This window comes from Dermacentor albipictus, chromosome 2, assembly GCF_038994185.2.
Source record: "Dermacentor albipictus isolate Rhodes 1998 colony chromosome 2, USDA_Dalb.pri_finalv2, whole genome shotgun sequence".
Lineage (NCBI taxonomy): Eukaryota > Metazoa > Arthropoda > Arachnida > Ixodida > Ixodidae > Dermacentor > Dermacentor albipictus.
The window spans coordinates 189,914,212-189,930,328 of record NC_091822.1 but is presented as its reverse complement, the minus strand read 5'-3'; the positions used below and the strand labels follow the sequence as shown (position 1 = coordinate 189,930,328).

General features: G+C 54.7%; 1 protein-coding gene across 4 annotated transcripts in view; it reads left to right on the top strand.

The window, feature by feature from the left end:
• The window catches only part of LOC135919557 (zinc finger protein basonuclin-2-like), a 342,921-nt gene extending 328,021 nt beyond the window's left edge, over positions 1–14,900 (top strand). For all 4 annotated transcript variants that reach the window (XM_065453468.2, XM_065453486.2, XM_065453493.2 and 1 more), the window contains one exon: positions 11,028–14,900. In XM_065453468.2, the coding sequence (XP_065309540.1) occupies positions 11,028–13,940 (2,913 nt within the window). In that variant the 3' untranslated portion in view covers positions 13,941–14,900. The remainder of the gene's footprint in view (positions 1–11,027) is intronic.
• Positions 14,901–16,117: the final 1,217 nt, after the last annotated feature.

The window sequence follows — 16,117 nt, the reverse complement described above, 5'->3', positions numbered from 1 at the left end:
TTCTCTCACGATTCGAGCCCTCATAGCTATAGCTGCACGCCCCACCCGCGCCTCTTGTTTTCGTTCATTGTCCCTCGATCAAGACCCCAGTGCGCGGATCTCTGAGCCTGGCGACGGCCTCAGCTGGCGAGGCCATTAGGACACGCAGTGGTAGTAAGCAGCATATCGCTTGTTTCTTCGGCGCGGTGCTGCGTATCCTTGCAAAAACGAACGCCTGTCTGCCTGACTGCCATCGGCGTGTGTGCGTGTTGGTTCTGAGAACGCTGCGGAGCCGTTACTTCGGGCTGGCAGTGATTTCGGGACAGGCGGCGCGTGTAGCTGTGTGTGTGTATATAAGGCTGCGGCACAGGGAATGGGGGGCTTGGCACTGATGTTGCAGCGACGTATAGACGTCGCACGGGGTATCTTGGTTCAGGAGCGTGCTGCGGAAGCGTCGAGAAAGGAAAACTGCAGCGTTTCCAAATGCAGCGAAACTAAAGATGCAATCTGAAGCCACTTCTGGCATCGCTCTCTTCTGCTTGCACTGCGCATCGAAAATTGTTCTGAAAGAAAGTGTTTTGTTACAGCGACTTATAAGAACGACCCAGTGAACAATTCGGCTGCAGACAACAGCCTTCGCGAAAGGTGGCTCAAGTTTGCATGCTTTCCAACAGCGATGCTTTCGTGGTCACGAACTTAGTGGACGGAATAGGAGGCGCCCCGCCAGAGAGAGGGTATACGCACTCCGGACTCTGGGACGCGTTCCGGACTTTCCGGCGCAAGCCGACGAACTGCCACCTGTACATCTCTTGTCATACCCAAACGGGGAAAGGAGGGAACCGTCATGTGGCGTGTAGTACAAGGAGAGGGAGAAAGAATCGCGCAGATGCCGCCCCCTTTGCCCTCGGCCTGACCTCCGCGAGACGCGCCGCGTTGCCCCCGTCCCGCTGGTCGTCGCAACAGCATCCCCCGCTTTCAGTGCGAGAGTCCATCCCGGAACCACCGCGCGGGGATTGGACAACAAAGAGGACAGCTGAGACGCCGTAATGACAGACGCTGGCCGACGCCGCGTAATAGCATCAGGGGCCATTGTACCGCCACCACTTCGGCGGGACCCTTCACCGCCGCCGCAGGGATGGGGGGGCTGCCAGGGGGACCGTGTTCCAACAAAGCGGGGCGCACGTTGTCCCCCCGCCTCGGCGACGTGCCTTCGGCGAAGAACGACAACCGATGATGACTCTGGCGGCGGCGGCGGCCCTGGCACGGGGAGGGTCCCGCGGCGCGATTATCGGAGGAGGCCGCGCTCCGATCGGCACCGCCGCCACCGACGCCTTTTGTCTTGGCGACAGCGCGGTCTCCCGGGCGCTTGCGCTACCTCTGAGCGTAGTTGTTTGCGCAGGCCGTGTGATCCCCAAGCGTCGTCGCGTCGCAGTTGCGCCATGTCCGAGCTGCTTTTCGGCGCGCCGTAAATGCCCGATTCGTGACGGAACCATCAGCGTTCCACGATCGCACCTCTCCTCCCCCCTCCCTCGCACTGGCGTCGCCAGAACGCGGTGCTTGCGCGCGCGCGCACACACACCGGTCGTTGCGGTGTCATCACGACATGGTTTTGACACAGCGCCGGTTTGTCCCTCCCGCCTTTCGCTGTGCTCCCCGTTCGCGATGGTTATTATTTCTTTTAACCGTTGCCGCTTGTGTCGACGACCGTGCCGCGATGGCAGTTTCGCTCCCACACGAACGCACACGCCGGAACCCGCCTGCCGCGCACGAGCGTCCAGCGCTGGCAGCAGCGCGTGATGTCATGGAGCTGGATTCACTTAGCGGACGCCGCTTTGCCGTTGACCTGTGTCGAAACGGAGCTGGTATGGGCTTGCGTTGGGAGAAGTCGTGCGGTGTGATCTAGATTCAGGGGGGAGCGGGAGGAAACGACGACGCAGGACTGTGTGAAAAGAGCGCGCGAAGACAGGTGTCGATGCCGTTTCGCACGGAGAAGCGCGGCTTCAGTTTCATCATTTTGCGACGGCGCGATAGATAGTAGAAGCTCAATTCTGAACTGCAAATGGATTATTGCAGCATCGATTCCAGCGGCAAGAGTCCGGACTGCGGAAGTTATCCGAGCAGCTCTGCGTTAACGCATACCCAGCAGGCGGTTGCTGCAGCGGTGTTCCTCCCACGAAATTTGCGCTGGTGCTGTGCTCTAAAGTGTGCGTGACGTATAATGCGGTCGCACTAAATTGATCTCCTTTTTTCGCCTGATACGAAGTTTTTCTTCCCAATTTCAAAATTTTCTTCTCCGACTTTAGCCTCTCGTCGTTAGTCGATAACCGCTATGTATACAGTCTCCTGCTGCAGCCAGTGCTTCTGCAAGCGCTACACGAACACGTCTCACGCGCACACGCGTATGCGTGTACAGCTCGAGGCCTCACATTTCCGGCAAGGGTGCTGAGGCCCGTTTCTCATAGCGGAGCGAGGCAAGGAAGCAATAGCGGCAGTCACGTGTCGAGCGCAGGTATAAACCGAAGGACTCTCGACAATCACGGTGATTATTGAAACCACGCCTTTCCTCTCTCGTTGCTACACCCTCTCGTCGAATGCTGGGCTGGTGCAGCGCGCTGCCTATAAAGCCCCTGTATTTACTGCGGCCGGCGTTGAGGACTTCGTCAGCGTCAGTGTGTACGTGGCCGCCCCGGGGTGTAGGCTGCAGACGGGTTCCTTTCGCTGTTTGTTTATGCCCTGGATCTTTTTGTTTCTCCGAGGCTTATCTGCGCAGTGCTGCTCGTTAGGGCAGGCATGTCACGCGCGCCTCGCCGGTTGCTTGCTTGTCCGGCCGGTCTGTGTCTCGAAAACCAAGGAAGGGGGGGGGAGGGGGGGGCTGTTGTAGAAGGAGGGAGGGGTGTGTGTGTCCGAGAGGAAGCGCGTCCCTCGGGGGGCCGGCCGCAACGGCGGAGGGGTGATGTCGCCATTGGTCCGAGCGGCGGCCACTGTCGCCTTTCCTCCGGCGACGTCGTGGCGGCCCCGACGGCGCCGCGAGCGCGCCCCCCTCTTCCTTCCTCTCGCTGTCGCGCACCTGGTCGCCCATTGGACGCATCGACCGGCCGGTACGAGGGGTCGGTGCGTCCGCGACGGCCGGCCGGGGACCTGTCCAATCGCGGCCGCAACGGAAGGAAGGACGCGCCGCACGCACGTCTCGCGTCGTCCTCGCCGCCGCTGCGTTGCGCTTGTCGCTGAGGGATGGAAGCGAGAGCGTCGTCGTCAAAGTGGAGAGTCCGCCTCGAAGCAGCTTCCGCAGTTGTCTTCCGTTACAGGCTGTATAACACGGGTGGGATCGGCTCTTGTGCGAGTCAACCATTCAACTGTCGCTAGTTTCACGGGCAATAACGGGAAGAATGAAAAAATATCAACAGGCATCGGGACGGCGCTCAACGTAGTCGTTTTCGAGAAGCAGTATCGGGTCGAATCGGATCATCGAAGGCAGCATCGACTTGCGATAACGCGTACGCAAATATCAGAGAATGTTGTGATAGCTGTACATAACTCCCGGAGGAGCGCGGAAAGCGCACTCCTCTCGTTCCAGCTGTCAGCAGGTTGCATCCCATCTCCTCCCGTGTTCACATGCACTTTGTGCAGATGCGTGGAGGCGCTGTAGCTATAGCTGCGCTTGCAGCACAACGTGCTACGGATTTCGCTCTCGCCATCAGAGCGGCCGCATTGCACAATAAGGGACACAGCGAAAGCCCGTAGATGATGCTCCGTGGAGACGTCAGAACCGTTAGACATATGTAGGAAAATGCATGCGGCTTGAGTATGAGGGTCGCTAACGGCCTGCTATACCTCTTCCTCAGATTCTGACGCCACTGACTTCTAATAATATAGCTTTTTCAGCGTGCATGCCGTCCTCACTTGTATACATGGCGCTCGCGATGCCTTTGCCGATCAATTATGCAAAGTTCAGCGCACACAGGCAGTGCATAAAGTGACAGCCACGTGGAAAATATTTCCGATGCATCTTCAGCGCGGCATGCCAGCGCACATTTCATGACCTGCTGCAGCAATGCTCTAAACGGTATTGAATTTTGCTCCAGGTGGTTCTGCAGCTTAATGCTGCAAGAATTTGTAATGCATTTCATTGGTTATTTCTAGCGTGGGCATCGAGTGGCATGAAAGAAGCGCGGTGCATGCCGTAAATACTTTGTTACTTCTTTCAGTGTGGTCGAAATAAGACAACAGTCGTCACAGGTCGAATATGTAGACCTGAATCGATAAAGCTTTGTCTGTTCCATGCGGTGTCAGGGCGAGGTTTACGCATTTGTCAGCTTACTCATAGCCCTGCACTTGCCATAGTATTCTCTGAATAGTCGTTGCCTTGATAATGTCGTACGTGATCTGCGCATGGCAAGCAAGCGCGACCTGCAAGAGAGATCTGCAGAGTGCTCTCCTTTTCCTTCGTTCAAGTGATTCGGGTAGAAACGAAGCCTCAGAGCACGCAGTGCATGCGACGCTCCTGTCGGCACGAGCGTATGCACAACCACCAATGCGTTCAACCCGGCCGCCGCGTCCTACAGCGGTGCGTCAAAAGGCCGCAGTCGCCGACGCTGTCCCGGCCAGCTGCTGCGGCGTCGAGAGAGCACGCCTCTCGACCGCGCTGTGCAGCGCATCGAAGGCGGGGGTGGCCACCTTTGAGGCGCCCGTCTCCCTCCCTCGAGCGCCAGCACTGGACACGACGGGCCATCACGACGCGTCAGCTGCGGCGCGCCGCAAAAGGTCGCGCCACTATATGTCCGCAGCGACGAGGGCAGCTGCCGTAATGCCGCCGACGTTGCAGTTCCATCGGTGCGCGGTCGCACAAAAGCCTCCCTCTCTCTCCCCCAGCGGCGGCGTGTCGAGCTGCCGCTGCGGCGCCCATTTGCCGGCGTCCATTCTGCGCCCGTAAGGAGCGCGACACGCTCGGGACATTAGCTTTTGTCCCGCAAATGGGCCAACAAGACCGCGCTTTTTCACCCCTCCGCGCCCGCGGTCGTGAGCGGCGGAAGCGTCCAAGATCTCTCGTCGTTAAAAGGGACACGCGTGCCGTACAGGTGTTGGGGCGCCGGCCGAGCTGCGCTCGGAGAAAAGGCCGCGGCTAACGGGGCCATGGCTGAGCTGTGCCGTCACGCAGTCCGGTGGTATGGTCGGGCCGTTCCGCTACTGCGACACCAAAGGCGCCGGCGTTCCCTCGTGGCAGCAGAGCCCGCGTTTTGTACTGAAACGACATTCCTAAGCCACGGAACTACTCCGCATGCACACATATTTCAAAGGCCGCCTCTCGATCGCTCGCCGCGTGACTGTCCGCCTTCTCGCCGTTCCAGCAGCAAACATGCAAACTGCGTCGTGAAGGTCAGAGCGCAGGCAGCATGGGAACGAATGTCGTGAGGAAACCATGAGCAGAGCCAAACGCGCAAGAATAATATACTACAGAGTACGACACTCTGTCCACAAGCATCGCCCTGCAAGCCTTTCATGCCTTCGAAGGGTGGAAGATGAAGCGACGCACTCGCCAAACTCGCGTCGCGCCGTATTGAAGACAAACAGGCGCAGTAAAAGCCAAGCCAGACTAAGCGCCTTCGTTTGGGGCCAAACCAAAGGCATGCAGTGATCCACAAAGCTGCATAATTATGGTCAGATGCAAAATGGCAGCGTTGCATATATACCTTGCACATGCGAGAAAAAAAAAAACTACGCAAAGGAAAGTCTACTTCGAGCCACATATACACGCGCGCAAGAAAAAAAAAAGAAACAGAAACTTAATTCTCACTGAAACGTACAAGCTAGATAAGCTAGTTGGTATTGCCAAGCGCTTGTACTGTCTTCCCTTCCAGTTTGTGTGTCTTTTGTTGCGCTAATTGATCTCATAAGCTACGCGTTGGGTGCTTTGATATATATATTTTTTTCTTTCTTGGGATTTACCGAATGAAAAGATTCTTTCTACAAAATTTATGCGACCTTAAATCAAGATTCTGCTTCCAAAAACCGTCGGTAAAATGTCATTTGTTTCTTCTCTTAAAAGCTACAGCTTTAATTCAAATCAACCTTGCGACTGCCCGAGGGCAGAAATTTCGCGTTTTACGCGCGTTCGACTAAGGAAGTCGTGTGGTTGGCGCCGTGCTAAAGATTCGCTCTCGAGAGGAACCCACGCCACGCAGGCGGCGGAGTTATGTGCAGTACAATAGGCCCACCTGCTGCACGACGTGGGTCGTTAGTCAATGAACAACAATAGATTGGAATCGTTCCACAACGTCTGGACGTCCTCGCAATTACGGCGCCTCGACAGCCTGTGCATTATTCAATAACGAAATCTTCAACCATTTCTTTTCCCTGACAGCGCAATGCCGTGTGTATAGGCTCGCACTTATTTTACAGCTCTCCTTGCGCAGGGTAGTTCAGTTTATGGCTTTTTTGTTTTGCTCGAGACAATCGCGATTAAAGAGGCGCTGACGTGGGCTCCGTCGATGCGCGATAGGTGCACCTAACTTTGTGGCGCGGACGTAAATTTACGAGCGATAGTTATCGTGCTATTCTTGATGATATAAATCTCTGTCGATTAGACTAAGAACCTGTGAGCTCTTAGGGAGATACCGAAGGATCTGCAGGGCTGATTTACCCCACAATTCGATTTGTGCAGCGCCGCAGGAGTGTATATATAGGAAACAAGATCAGACATTGAGATGCGTTGACTTCTTGCTGCCTGATTCATTGAGGAGACGTCTTGTTGATAAATTGCCTTATCAATACATAGCGTCAGTGGTGAAGTAAATCCATGTCGCTGTTTGCCTCGATCTGTGTATATATATAGATTGAGGCAAACGATGACACGCGTTGCACTTCAGTTTGGCGTAATTGGTTCTGACCGGTTAGTTTCGTATACCAGTGCAAAACGCTATCTTTGAAAGCTTGCGCTGTTGTACGAAACCACCGGGTCAGGATCAATTAGCTCAAGCAGTCACTTTAGTGAATACTACATCAAACAAGGTGACATAGAGCAAGCGAATGGTCTCGTCGCTTATAATTTTACACCATGGGAATTTGAGAAACGTAGACTATATATGCATGTGTCGTGTATATGCACACTTAGGGAGTTCGTTCAAGTCGCCGGTCTTCTACCGCATGTCTCGAGAATTTCGCGGCAGATACTTGCTCCAGCTGGCCCTGCGCTGTGCTCAAAGCGTGTTCGTATAGTGCAGTTAAGCAACCGTGTGTGCTAATAATAGATGGCTATGATCACTCTGCACTCCCTTTAACTCCTTAAGTCGCTGATGGAATCTCGGCATGGCATAACGGAGAGTGAGCAACGACGGTATGCTATGCTGCTCCGTGAGCCCCGGTAGCAGAAATTAGCTACTCCACGTTAATTGCCTTCGAAACTAATATCTGTGCACCACAGAGTCAAAAGGCAGTCGGTGGGCCTGGTTTTTATTAATCGAGCCCCTAATTCAGGAGCGGTGGCTAACACTCCCAGGCTTAGCTTTAGTCGTAAAACACAGATACCCTAGAAAATGGACTGGAAAGCGGCGCCATGGTAGCTCAATTGGTAAGAGCACCGCACGCGTAATGCGAAGACTTGGGATCGTTCCCCACGTGCTGCTACTTGTTCTTTCTTTGTCCATCTTTATTTCCATTAATTTATCATTTCTTTAACTCAGTAAGTTCAAGTAATTTCCCCTATGTTGTACTTGTTGGCTTCTTATGATATTTCATTTAATTTACTTTTCCTTAAGGGCTCGAAGGCACTACATAAGGGGGTACACAACGACATGTAAACTTCAATCATTTGAACCAAACATGCGCAAAATACACGAGAATTGCAGTTGGTGAAGTACAAAATATAATTGAGAATAAATTGAAAATATCGACCTTCATCGACCGACATGTTCACGCCATGAGCATCGTCGCCATTGTCATTTTCACTTTTACTCTATAAATAAGGGAAGACAACCAGAAATGGTTATGATATCCGTAAACTAGCGATAACAAGCACACATCGGCTTGGCCATGCTCGCAAATACACTAAAGTAAACAAGCTGGTGAGACAGCTGCGGCCTATACGAGTCAGAAAAAAAAAAAGAAGATGCCGATGTTCATTTCTGCGCACATAAAGCGCAGTACTCTGCGTTGCCGGCGCACGTGCTCGGCGAAGACATCGCGCAGCAACGTCGCCGCCGCGGACCCCGTGACGCACGCGAGTGTTGCGCGTGGCCACCCCGCGTCGCTCGCTTCCTTCCTCTGCAGGCGACATCTGGGGCGCGCTGACAACGGCTCGTGTATACAACAGGCGCGCTGCCCGGCGGGAGGGGGGGCAGCACGCGCCTGTTTCCAACCCGCGCGTGTGTCGGGCCCGCGGCTCCTCGGCGCGCATATTTGGGCTACGCGCTAGAGGAGCCCGTCCGGCGCGGCGCGTGTATTTGGAGAAGAGGGCCAGCTCTTATCAACACAAAGCGGCCGGCTGCACGCGCCGTTGCCCGAGGCGAACAAGAAGAGATGGCGGCTATTTCGAGCCGGGCGCGCGCTGCAGGCACCGAGCGGGCAACCCGGGCTTCGGCCGCCGGCGCGTACACGATTTACGACGGGCTTTCTGCTCGGAGCCCCGAGGAGAGCCTGCGCTCTGTCTCGTCGGGCCGTCGTCACGCGCGCGCAAATAAACAGCGGGTCCGCGGCCGCCGCCGGGGCGTGTGTCGTCGTCCCGCACGCGCCACGGGCGAGCCGCTGCGTAAACTGCGCGCCGCGGGTTAAACAAAGCCTTTGTCACCGGCTCGCAGGGTGCGCGCGCGAGCCTCGCTGCCTTCGTGGCTGCAGCTTTTTCCTTCCGGCCCGACGCCGGCCGTCGCCGCGCCGTGCGTGATCTAAGCCGCGGTTTCGACCCTCGTCTCTGTACCCAACCTCGTCCCGGGACCGTCGAGACTGCGGCCGTGTTTAGGCGTCCGGCGGACGGCCATCGGGGGATGATCGAGGGCCGCAGAAGTTCACCCCCCCCCCACCCTCCCTTTCCACGGCCGTCTGCCGGATGTCCCAAGAATTCCGCGGCAGATATTGGTTCCCTGTTCTGGCGCAGTGCTAAAAGGGGTTTGTTGAGATTTGTGGCTACGTTCGAGGACTCTGCTTAGGAGGCTTACAAGGGAGTCACGGAGGGGATGAAATGTCTTGCTTTTAAAGACAACAGCGGTCAGGGAGGAAATAAATATCAGATAGTAATGCTTTGATGAGACTGTTCCTTTCGTGGGGTTCACTCGTACAGTGCTCTAGCCAGTGTGTAGGGGTGGTATGGAGGGACACATCCTTCCGCGTATTCGAGCAGCCGTCTCGCTCAGGGCGAACACCTGAACATTTCTGCAGCAGAAGGGTAGAAGAGCCATCCGCACTGGCGCCGTTTCTAAGCGACGGCTGGGGAACAATCAGCGAGGAATAGATAGAAGAACAAAGTTAAAGGCTGGGAGGTTAACCACACAAGAAGTGCGGTTCGTTACTCTATACGTGGAAGAACAGGGATATAAGAAGATAAAGAACAGATGCGCTACGGCCGGCGCGCGATCGCAATATTTCACGTAAGCCGGCCTTCTTAAATAAAGAAGACAAAAAGAAAAGAAAGAAAGAAAAGGGAGCTAGGCATATACAGCTTGCTACGTAGAAGGCCCGAAGCCACAGAGCCTATAGAACTGTACCTTTTGAAAAGTTGGCGGCTGCTCAACTTATGCAACGTAGAGGAGAGCGCACCTCTCCTCTTCTCGCAAAACCGAACGCGTGGGTGCATGGGGGGTGGAGGCAATCGCAGATTAGATATAGTTTGTCGTATGCTATAGCTGTAGGCTGACAGCCGCTATTATGTTGCTCGTAGAAATCCTATATCGGTGGTGCGGGGTTCATTGAACACCGTGATTTTTCCACGCTCTTGCGCCGTATATATCCGACGCCAACATAGCGGAAGTGCGCTTCACGAAGTTGCACTGGAATAGCGCTGTTGCTGCATGTCTTTTAAGGTCGTTACTTCGGAAAGGTGATTAAAGCGGGATGGTATGGAAGCGAATGCTGTGACATTTGCTGCATTGTGCTTGCATGAAAGGGACCTATAAGATACTTGACTATATTACGGGGTTATAGCTGGTATGGTGAAATTTATTCTGCGGTCACCGTTGGAGTTGTTGAACCGTCTGTATATTCGTCCTGCGTTCTTGTGTATAGATAAGTATGCAGCCTGGAACTTCTAGTGATTATAATCATACACTGTAAAATAATTTACACGCTAAAAAGTGAAAGAAGGTGTAAATTATTTTACAGTGTAGCCGCCCGAACCCGTTGGGCAGTCCGTCAAACACTTCTTCTCTTCCGCGTGCTTTTTTTCTTTCTCTCTTTCTATCTTATTTAAAACACATTGTTATTTTCATTTGGCTCTCATTCTTGCTGACACCTCACACACAGACTTTATTGATGATGTATGAGGCGTTACGCAATCACACTGCGGTTCGACGGTTCATGGGCACATGTAGGTGCTTTCCTTCCGTGACCGTTGCTTTCTGAAATGCTGTGTGCTTGCCATGAATGTAGACATGGAAATTTAGGAGTTGCCAAAGAATTTGCCAGCTCTAAAAAAATAAAGATAGAGGGGTGCTTTCATGAGCTGTTCCTTTCGACAAATGTGGACTTCAGCTTTTGGGGCGAAGTTGCATACCCATGGCAAACAGTGCGTAGCAAACGAAGCACGATACGTCTATCAAATATGCATCGTTGTGGATCAGACAAGAGATGCTGATCAAAATTTGCTGAAAAACATGGAAAAAACCAGGGACTAATACGAGGACGTCATATGATGAATAGCCAGTGCCCACCATCACGAGTTTGTATCTAATATGAGTACCAACGCACTAACCGATTTGCAACAACGGCTGCTCCGTTGTTTTAGAGAATGATGTTCTTGTAAGCGATGGTGATGTAAAATAATGATGTTGCCTTATGCTCTACCCGCTGCATATACGTTTTTATACGTAGACTCGTTGTTAATGACGTACACTTTCTTTCGCACGCAGGACACGCACGGTATCGTCCTCGAGCGCTGGAGCCTCGCGAGCCGGGACGAGGAGCCGCTCATCATCCAGCAGTTTCTGCGGTTCGCCGAGACGCGCGCCTTGGCCCACCATTTCCTGACCAGCGACGCCGCCCCGCTGGCAAGTCCCGTTGACGGCCCGCCGCCGTGCCAGCCGGACTCGGACATCAAGAAGTTCCTGGAGCGGAGCTGCCGCTCCGGGGTCGTGCCTCCAAAGCCGTCGTCTCTCTCGCTGTTTGGCGGCAAGTTCACCACCTCTTCTGGCGACACGTCTCTGCTCTCCTCGCGAGGCACCATGTCCGTGAACAGGGGGCCCTCGCTCCGCCATCATCACCACCACCATCACCCGCCTTCGAGCGTGAGCTCGGGACACTCCGCATCGCCTCCCGCGGTCGGTTGTTCGCCCGCCGCCAGCCCGCTGACGGCGCTCTCGTCGTCCTCGCCGCTGAACAAGTTGCAGAGCATGCAGCCGTACGACTTCCGGCAAGCGGATCGCCGGCCCGCAAGCCCTGACGCTGCTGGGTCTTGTGTCACGGACAGCGCCCGGGGCGCTGGGGCGACGCTGATGCCGGTCCACCACCATCATACTCAACACAACAATAACAACAACAACAACAACAACAACAGCAGCAGTAGTCCCAAGACGCCGCTGTCTTCTCCCACGCACAACCACAACAGCTTTTCTGCGCCCTTCCCCAACCACAGTTCCGACCTGAGCGTGTCCGAAGGTCCATCGGACGACGAAACCGGAGACGCCGGCGCCATCAACCTGTCACTTGGTGTCGGTTCCATGGACTCCGTGTACGCGGCGCGCAAAGTGAAGCACCTCCGCAAGTCCGCCAACCCCATGAAGCGTCGCTGGAATCCGATGGTTTTGAGCACTCTCACTACGAACCCGGCGACGGGCAAGCGCAGGGTACAGTGCCACGTGTGCCTGAAGACGTTCTGCGACAAGGGCGCGCTGAAGATCCACTTCAGCGCAGTGCACCTGCGGGAGATGCACAAGTGCACCGTGGAAGGGTGCAACATGATGTTCAGCTCCCGCAGGAGTCGGAACAGGCACAGCGCCAACCCGAACCCCAAGCTGCACACACCTAACCTGAGGCGGAAGATCAGCCCGCACGACGGAAGAACGGCGAACCCTTTTCCGCTGCTTCCGCCGTCAACGTTGCTCAACTTCAATAACGCCAACGCAACGGGTATCGTGCCGCCGTCGTCCCTTGCAAGCGCGCTTCACGACAAGCTCGGCGCTGTTCAGGAGAAGCTTGCGTCGCTTTGTTCGACGCAGTCCATGATGGGTGCAGGTGGCCCGCTGCCTGGTGACTGCGCCCTTAGGCTTACTACGTTTAGAAAAAGCAAACACGAGGAGAGAGCACCGTCGGTTGAACGGCCGGTCGACCGATCGCCGCGTCGCAGGGACATCGGCGGCGTCAACCTTTCCTTGGAGAAAGAGGACAAAGTCACGCAATCCCGGCCAAGCCCCCCGGTGCTGGGCGAAAACAAAGGAGTGCGCAAGCGCAAGGCCCTCAACCCAACCAAGGTCGCCGCAGTCACCAGTGACGATGATCTTCAGTACGCCACTTCCGACGAGTCTTCAAGCAACACGTACATTGACCAAAATGGCCTCATGGAGGAGTCCAAGTCAGATGATGACATGGACGATGTGGACGACATATCCACGGATGGTCAAGACGACTCCAAAGACTTCGACGTCGACGACGACCTCGACGACAAGGACACCGACGGCCACATGACGCCGTCTCCGCCGCCGATCAAGTTCAAAACCGAGCGCGAAGTTCCCCACTGGAACTTCGAAGTGGAGCAGGGCAAGATCGGTGGCGCCGTATCTATCAAGAAGGAAAACGAGAAGCCAGAGACGATCCCGAGCAGCAACAGCGAGCCGCGCGCCTCTCCTGTCGTAACCAAGAGAGACTCTTCGGTCGAAGACCTGTCGACCAAGAAGGACGGAGAGAGGATATCGCCGGCGGCGAGTGTCAAGACGGAGGACGTGGCTGAGAACCCGCTGCGGCACCTGGAGTCGCTGTCGCTGGGCGCCTTCGCGGGCCTCGTGCCCACCGCCCCGCGCAGCCTCTCGTCGGGGGGCGTGTCGTTCCACGCACCCGGCCTGGGCCTGGCGGACGTGCCGCGCGACGTGCACGACCCGTGCCTGCGCGACTGCTCGCCGCCTTCGTCTGACCAGCACATGTCCTCGCTGCTGCCGGTGTACCGCGACGCGGCGCTCGTGGGTCCCGGGCTGGAGATTCCGGTGGACAAAGAAAATCCCCGGCGGTGCACAGCCTGCGGGAAGGTGTTCCAGAACCATTTCGGCGTGAAGACGCACTACCAGAACGTGCACCTGAAGCTGATGCACAAGTGCACAGTCGAAGGCTGCAACGCTGCCTTCCCGTCGAAGCGGAGCAGGGACCGCCATTCGGCGAACCTCAACCTCCACCGCAAGCTGCTGTCCACGTCGTCCTCCGAGAAGGGAGGCGCCTCCCCGTTCCTCGACAAGGCGCTGTTCCCGTACCCGCCGTCGGATTTCTTCACCAGACTCTACGACCCGCAGGGCCTGCCGCTCAACCTGGCCGACGTGTACCACAGGCTGCCCGAAGGGTTCGCGCTGCCCCCGAGCTTCACCATGGGGCCGTTCCACCCGCTCCTGGCGCCTCCGCCACCATCGACGACCGGGGCCGACGACGACGACGACGATTCGCGACAAGGAAGTCGCGGCGCCATGTCGCCGGCCAGCTCCGGTGGCGGCGGCGTGGGTGACTCGCGCAGCGCGTCGAGCCCGCCGCCGCAACGAGGCGCCTGCCACGACGACGAAGACGTCGCCGCGGAAGACCGCGCGTCTTCGCCCGTCGACGAAACGCCGGTCGTTGTGGCGGCGACGTAACGTCGGCCTCTCACCGACCGCGCTCTTCAGGACACTAACATTTGAAGAGTGCGCGGTCCCCTCGCATTGTCTTCTCTTTTTTTTTTTTTGCCCGGCCCCTTCCTGTACAGCACCGCGGGGCGACAGTATTCAGCATCTCTCATGTCCCACCCCGCGTCCCCTCACATCTCGTTCACGGTATACAGATCGCGCTCACCGGAGCCCGCGCGCGCGTCAACGTGTTCCTCGGAGCGGTATGCAGTGCACGTCACCGGCGTCGTCGCGCGCTTTGTGGCAATAGTTTCACGCGGTCTGCGAAGCCATTTTTCTATCTCAAACCTCGCATGCGAGCTGCTTGGCCTCTCTGTCAGTCCGAGTCCCTCGGCCGTCCTCGATAGTTGTGCCCGACGAACGCGTTAAGTTCGTAGATCCAAGCCTGTTCATTTCGTTAGCGGGCCTGACATCTTTCACGTCGCTGTCTACACTAAGCGCCTCGAGGGCAGCGGTGGAGTCGCGCGCGGGCTCCGGTGACCGCACCCAAGCCAGTATACAGACACAAAAACACGCACTTCATTTTGAGCGAGCTCACGCGAGAGGCGGCTCCGTTCAGGCGTTCCGTGCACCAAATGCTCTCTTCGTGTGGTTTGTTAAGTGTGCGCGTACACTGTATAGAAACAAGAAAAAATAACGGGCGCGGGACGCACGCCTCCTGGGGCGCTGGGACTCCTCGAAGGAAAAAAAAAAAAAAGGACTCCGAGTGGTGTGCGCGTGTGCGCGCGTTCTGCGCGTCGACAGTATCAAACCGTGTGTTTTTTTGTTGTCCGAATTCTGTTTTTAAATTATTTCCGCGTGGCGGCAGCGACAGACGACCTGTGCACCACGTTTACAAAGCAAGATGAACCTGTTTCAAACGAGACATTAAAACGAAAAAAAAAAAATCCTTGGGATGAACCCGATACCAAGGGACTTGCCAAAGTTCGAGCCTGTCTTTTTCTTTTGCCTCGCACGCACTGTGTTGCGGGGACACGACGAAATGAAGACCTGCATTCATGGATGCAGAAAGTGGCTGCCTGTGTAACACATCGCTGTGACGCGGACTTTAGCATCTTGCAATGGGACGAGGAATACTAACGAGGAGTACTAACTCGAGCTGAACTTGTAAATTGCCGCTGTGGAATACCAAGAAGTTCACTATTACCGCCAGCTGTGTAGTCCCTTGGAGGCCAGAAAGGAATAAAAAAGCAAGAAACGGGTGACCACGCCCCCGCGATGTCCTTGCACTAGCGGCACACGACGTCACGGATTCTGACTGCCTGCTAGAGACTAGTTAATTGTTTACCGTTAAACAACGATTACAACGCACAATAAAGGAGCCAAAGGCTGAATTTAATGGTTTCTGCACAAGAAACGTACGATTAAAGCAGCCGAAAGTACTTTGAGATCTGAAGTGACAATGACGTACAGGTGCGGCTACTTGGGCGCGAAATTCGCAATGGTAAACGTTATTATATATTTTCTTTTTTTTTTGTTCGCTCGCTTCTAAGGAACCCTTTCCCGCCAAATGAATGCTCATACGGTACTGCTCGTTAGTGTCCGTTTAAGAAATAAAGCCTTAAGAGGACGCTTCAGCTCTGGGGCCAACACCGCTTATTCTTCAAAATTTTTTTGTGATATGCAAGAATGCTCGAATTAGACAACCACTGGATTGGTTCTAATGAAGTTTGTTGCATTTAGGATGGGAAGGTAAATTCTATGGACTCTAGAAAACATGATGTTAATTTTCGGCATCACGGCTCTAGGAGAATTACCAGAAATTGGCAAGCTTAAACAATAAATAAAAAAGGAAACACTAAGTTTAGAAGTCTGTAACTCTGCACTAAAAAAAACATATCGCAGTTTTGTAGACTGCATCCGTTAGAGCATCCAATGCAGACAAATTGGTGCTAGAATTTACATCTCACGTGAATGCATTACAATGTTTTATTTTTTTATTTATTCTATTTATTTATTTAATACATACCGCTAGCCTTATATATAAGGCTGTAGCAGGGTTTGGACACAAATACAACTGTGAAAGTGGTATCAAACATGGTTAACGGTTTCTGTTAATAGCAATTCCAAATATTGTGGACAAAGAATAAAGGACACTACAGACACTTTCCTGCAAGTGATGTCAATGTATGCAATTCGTATACACA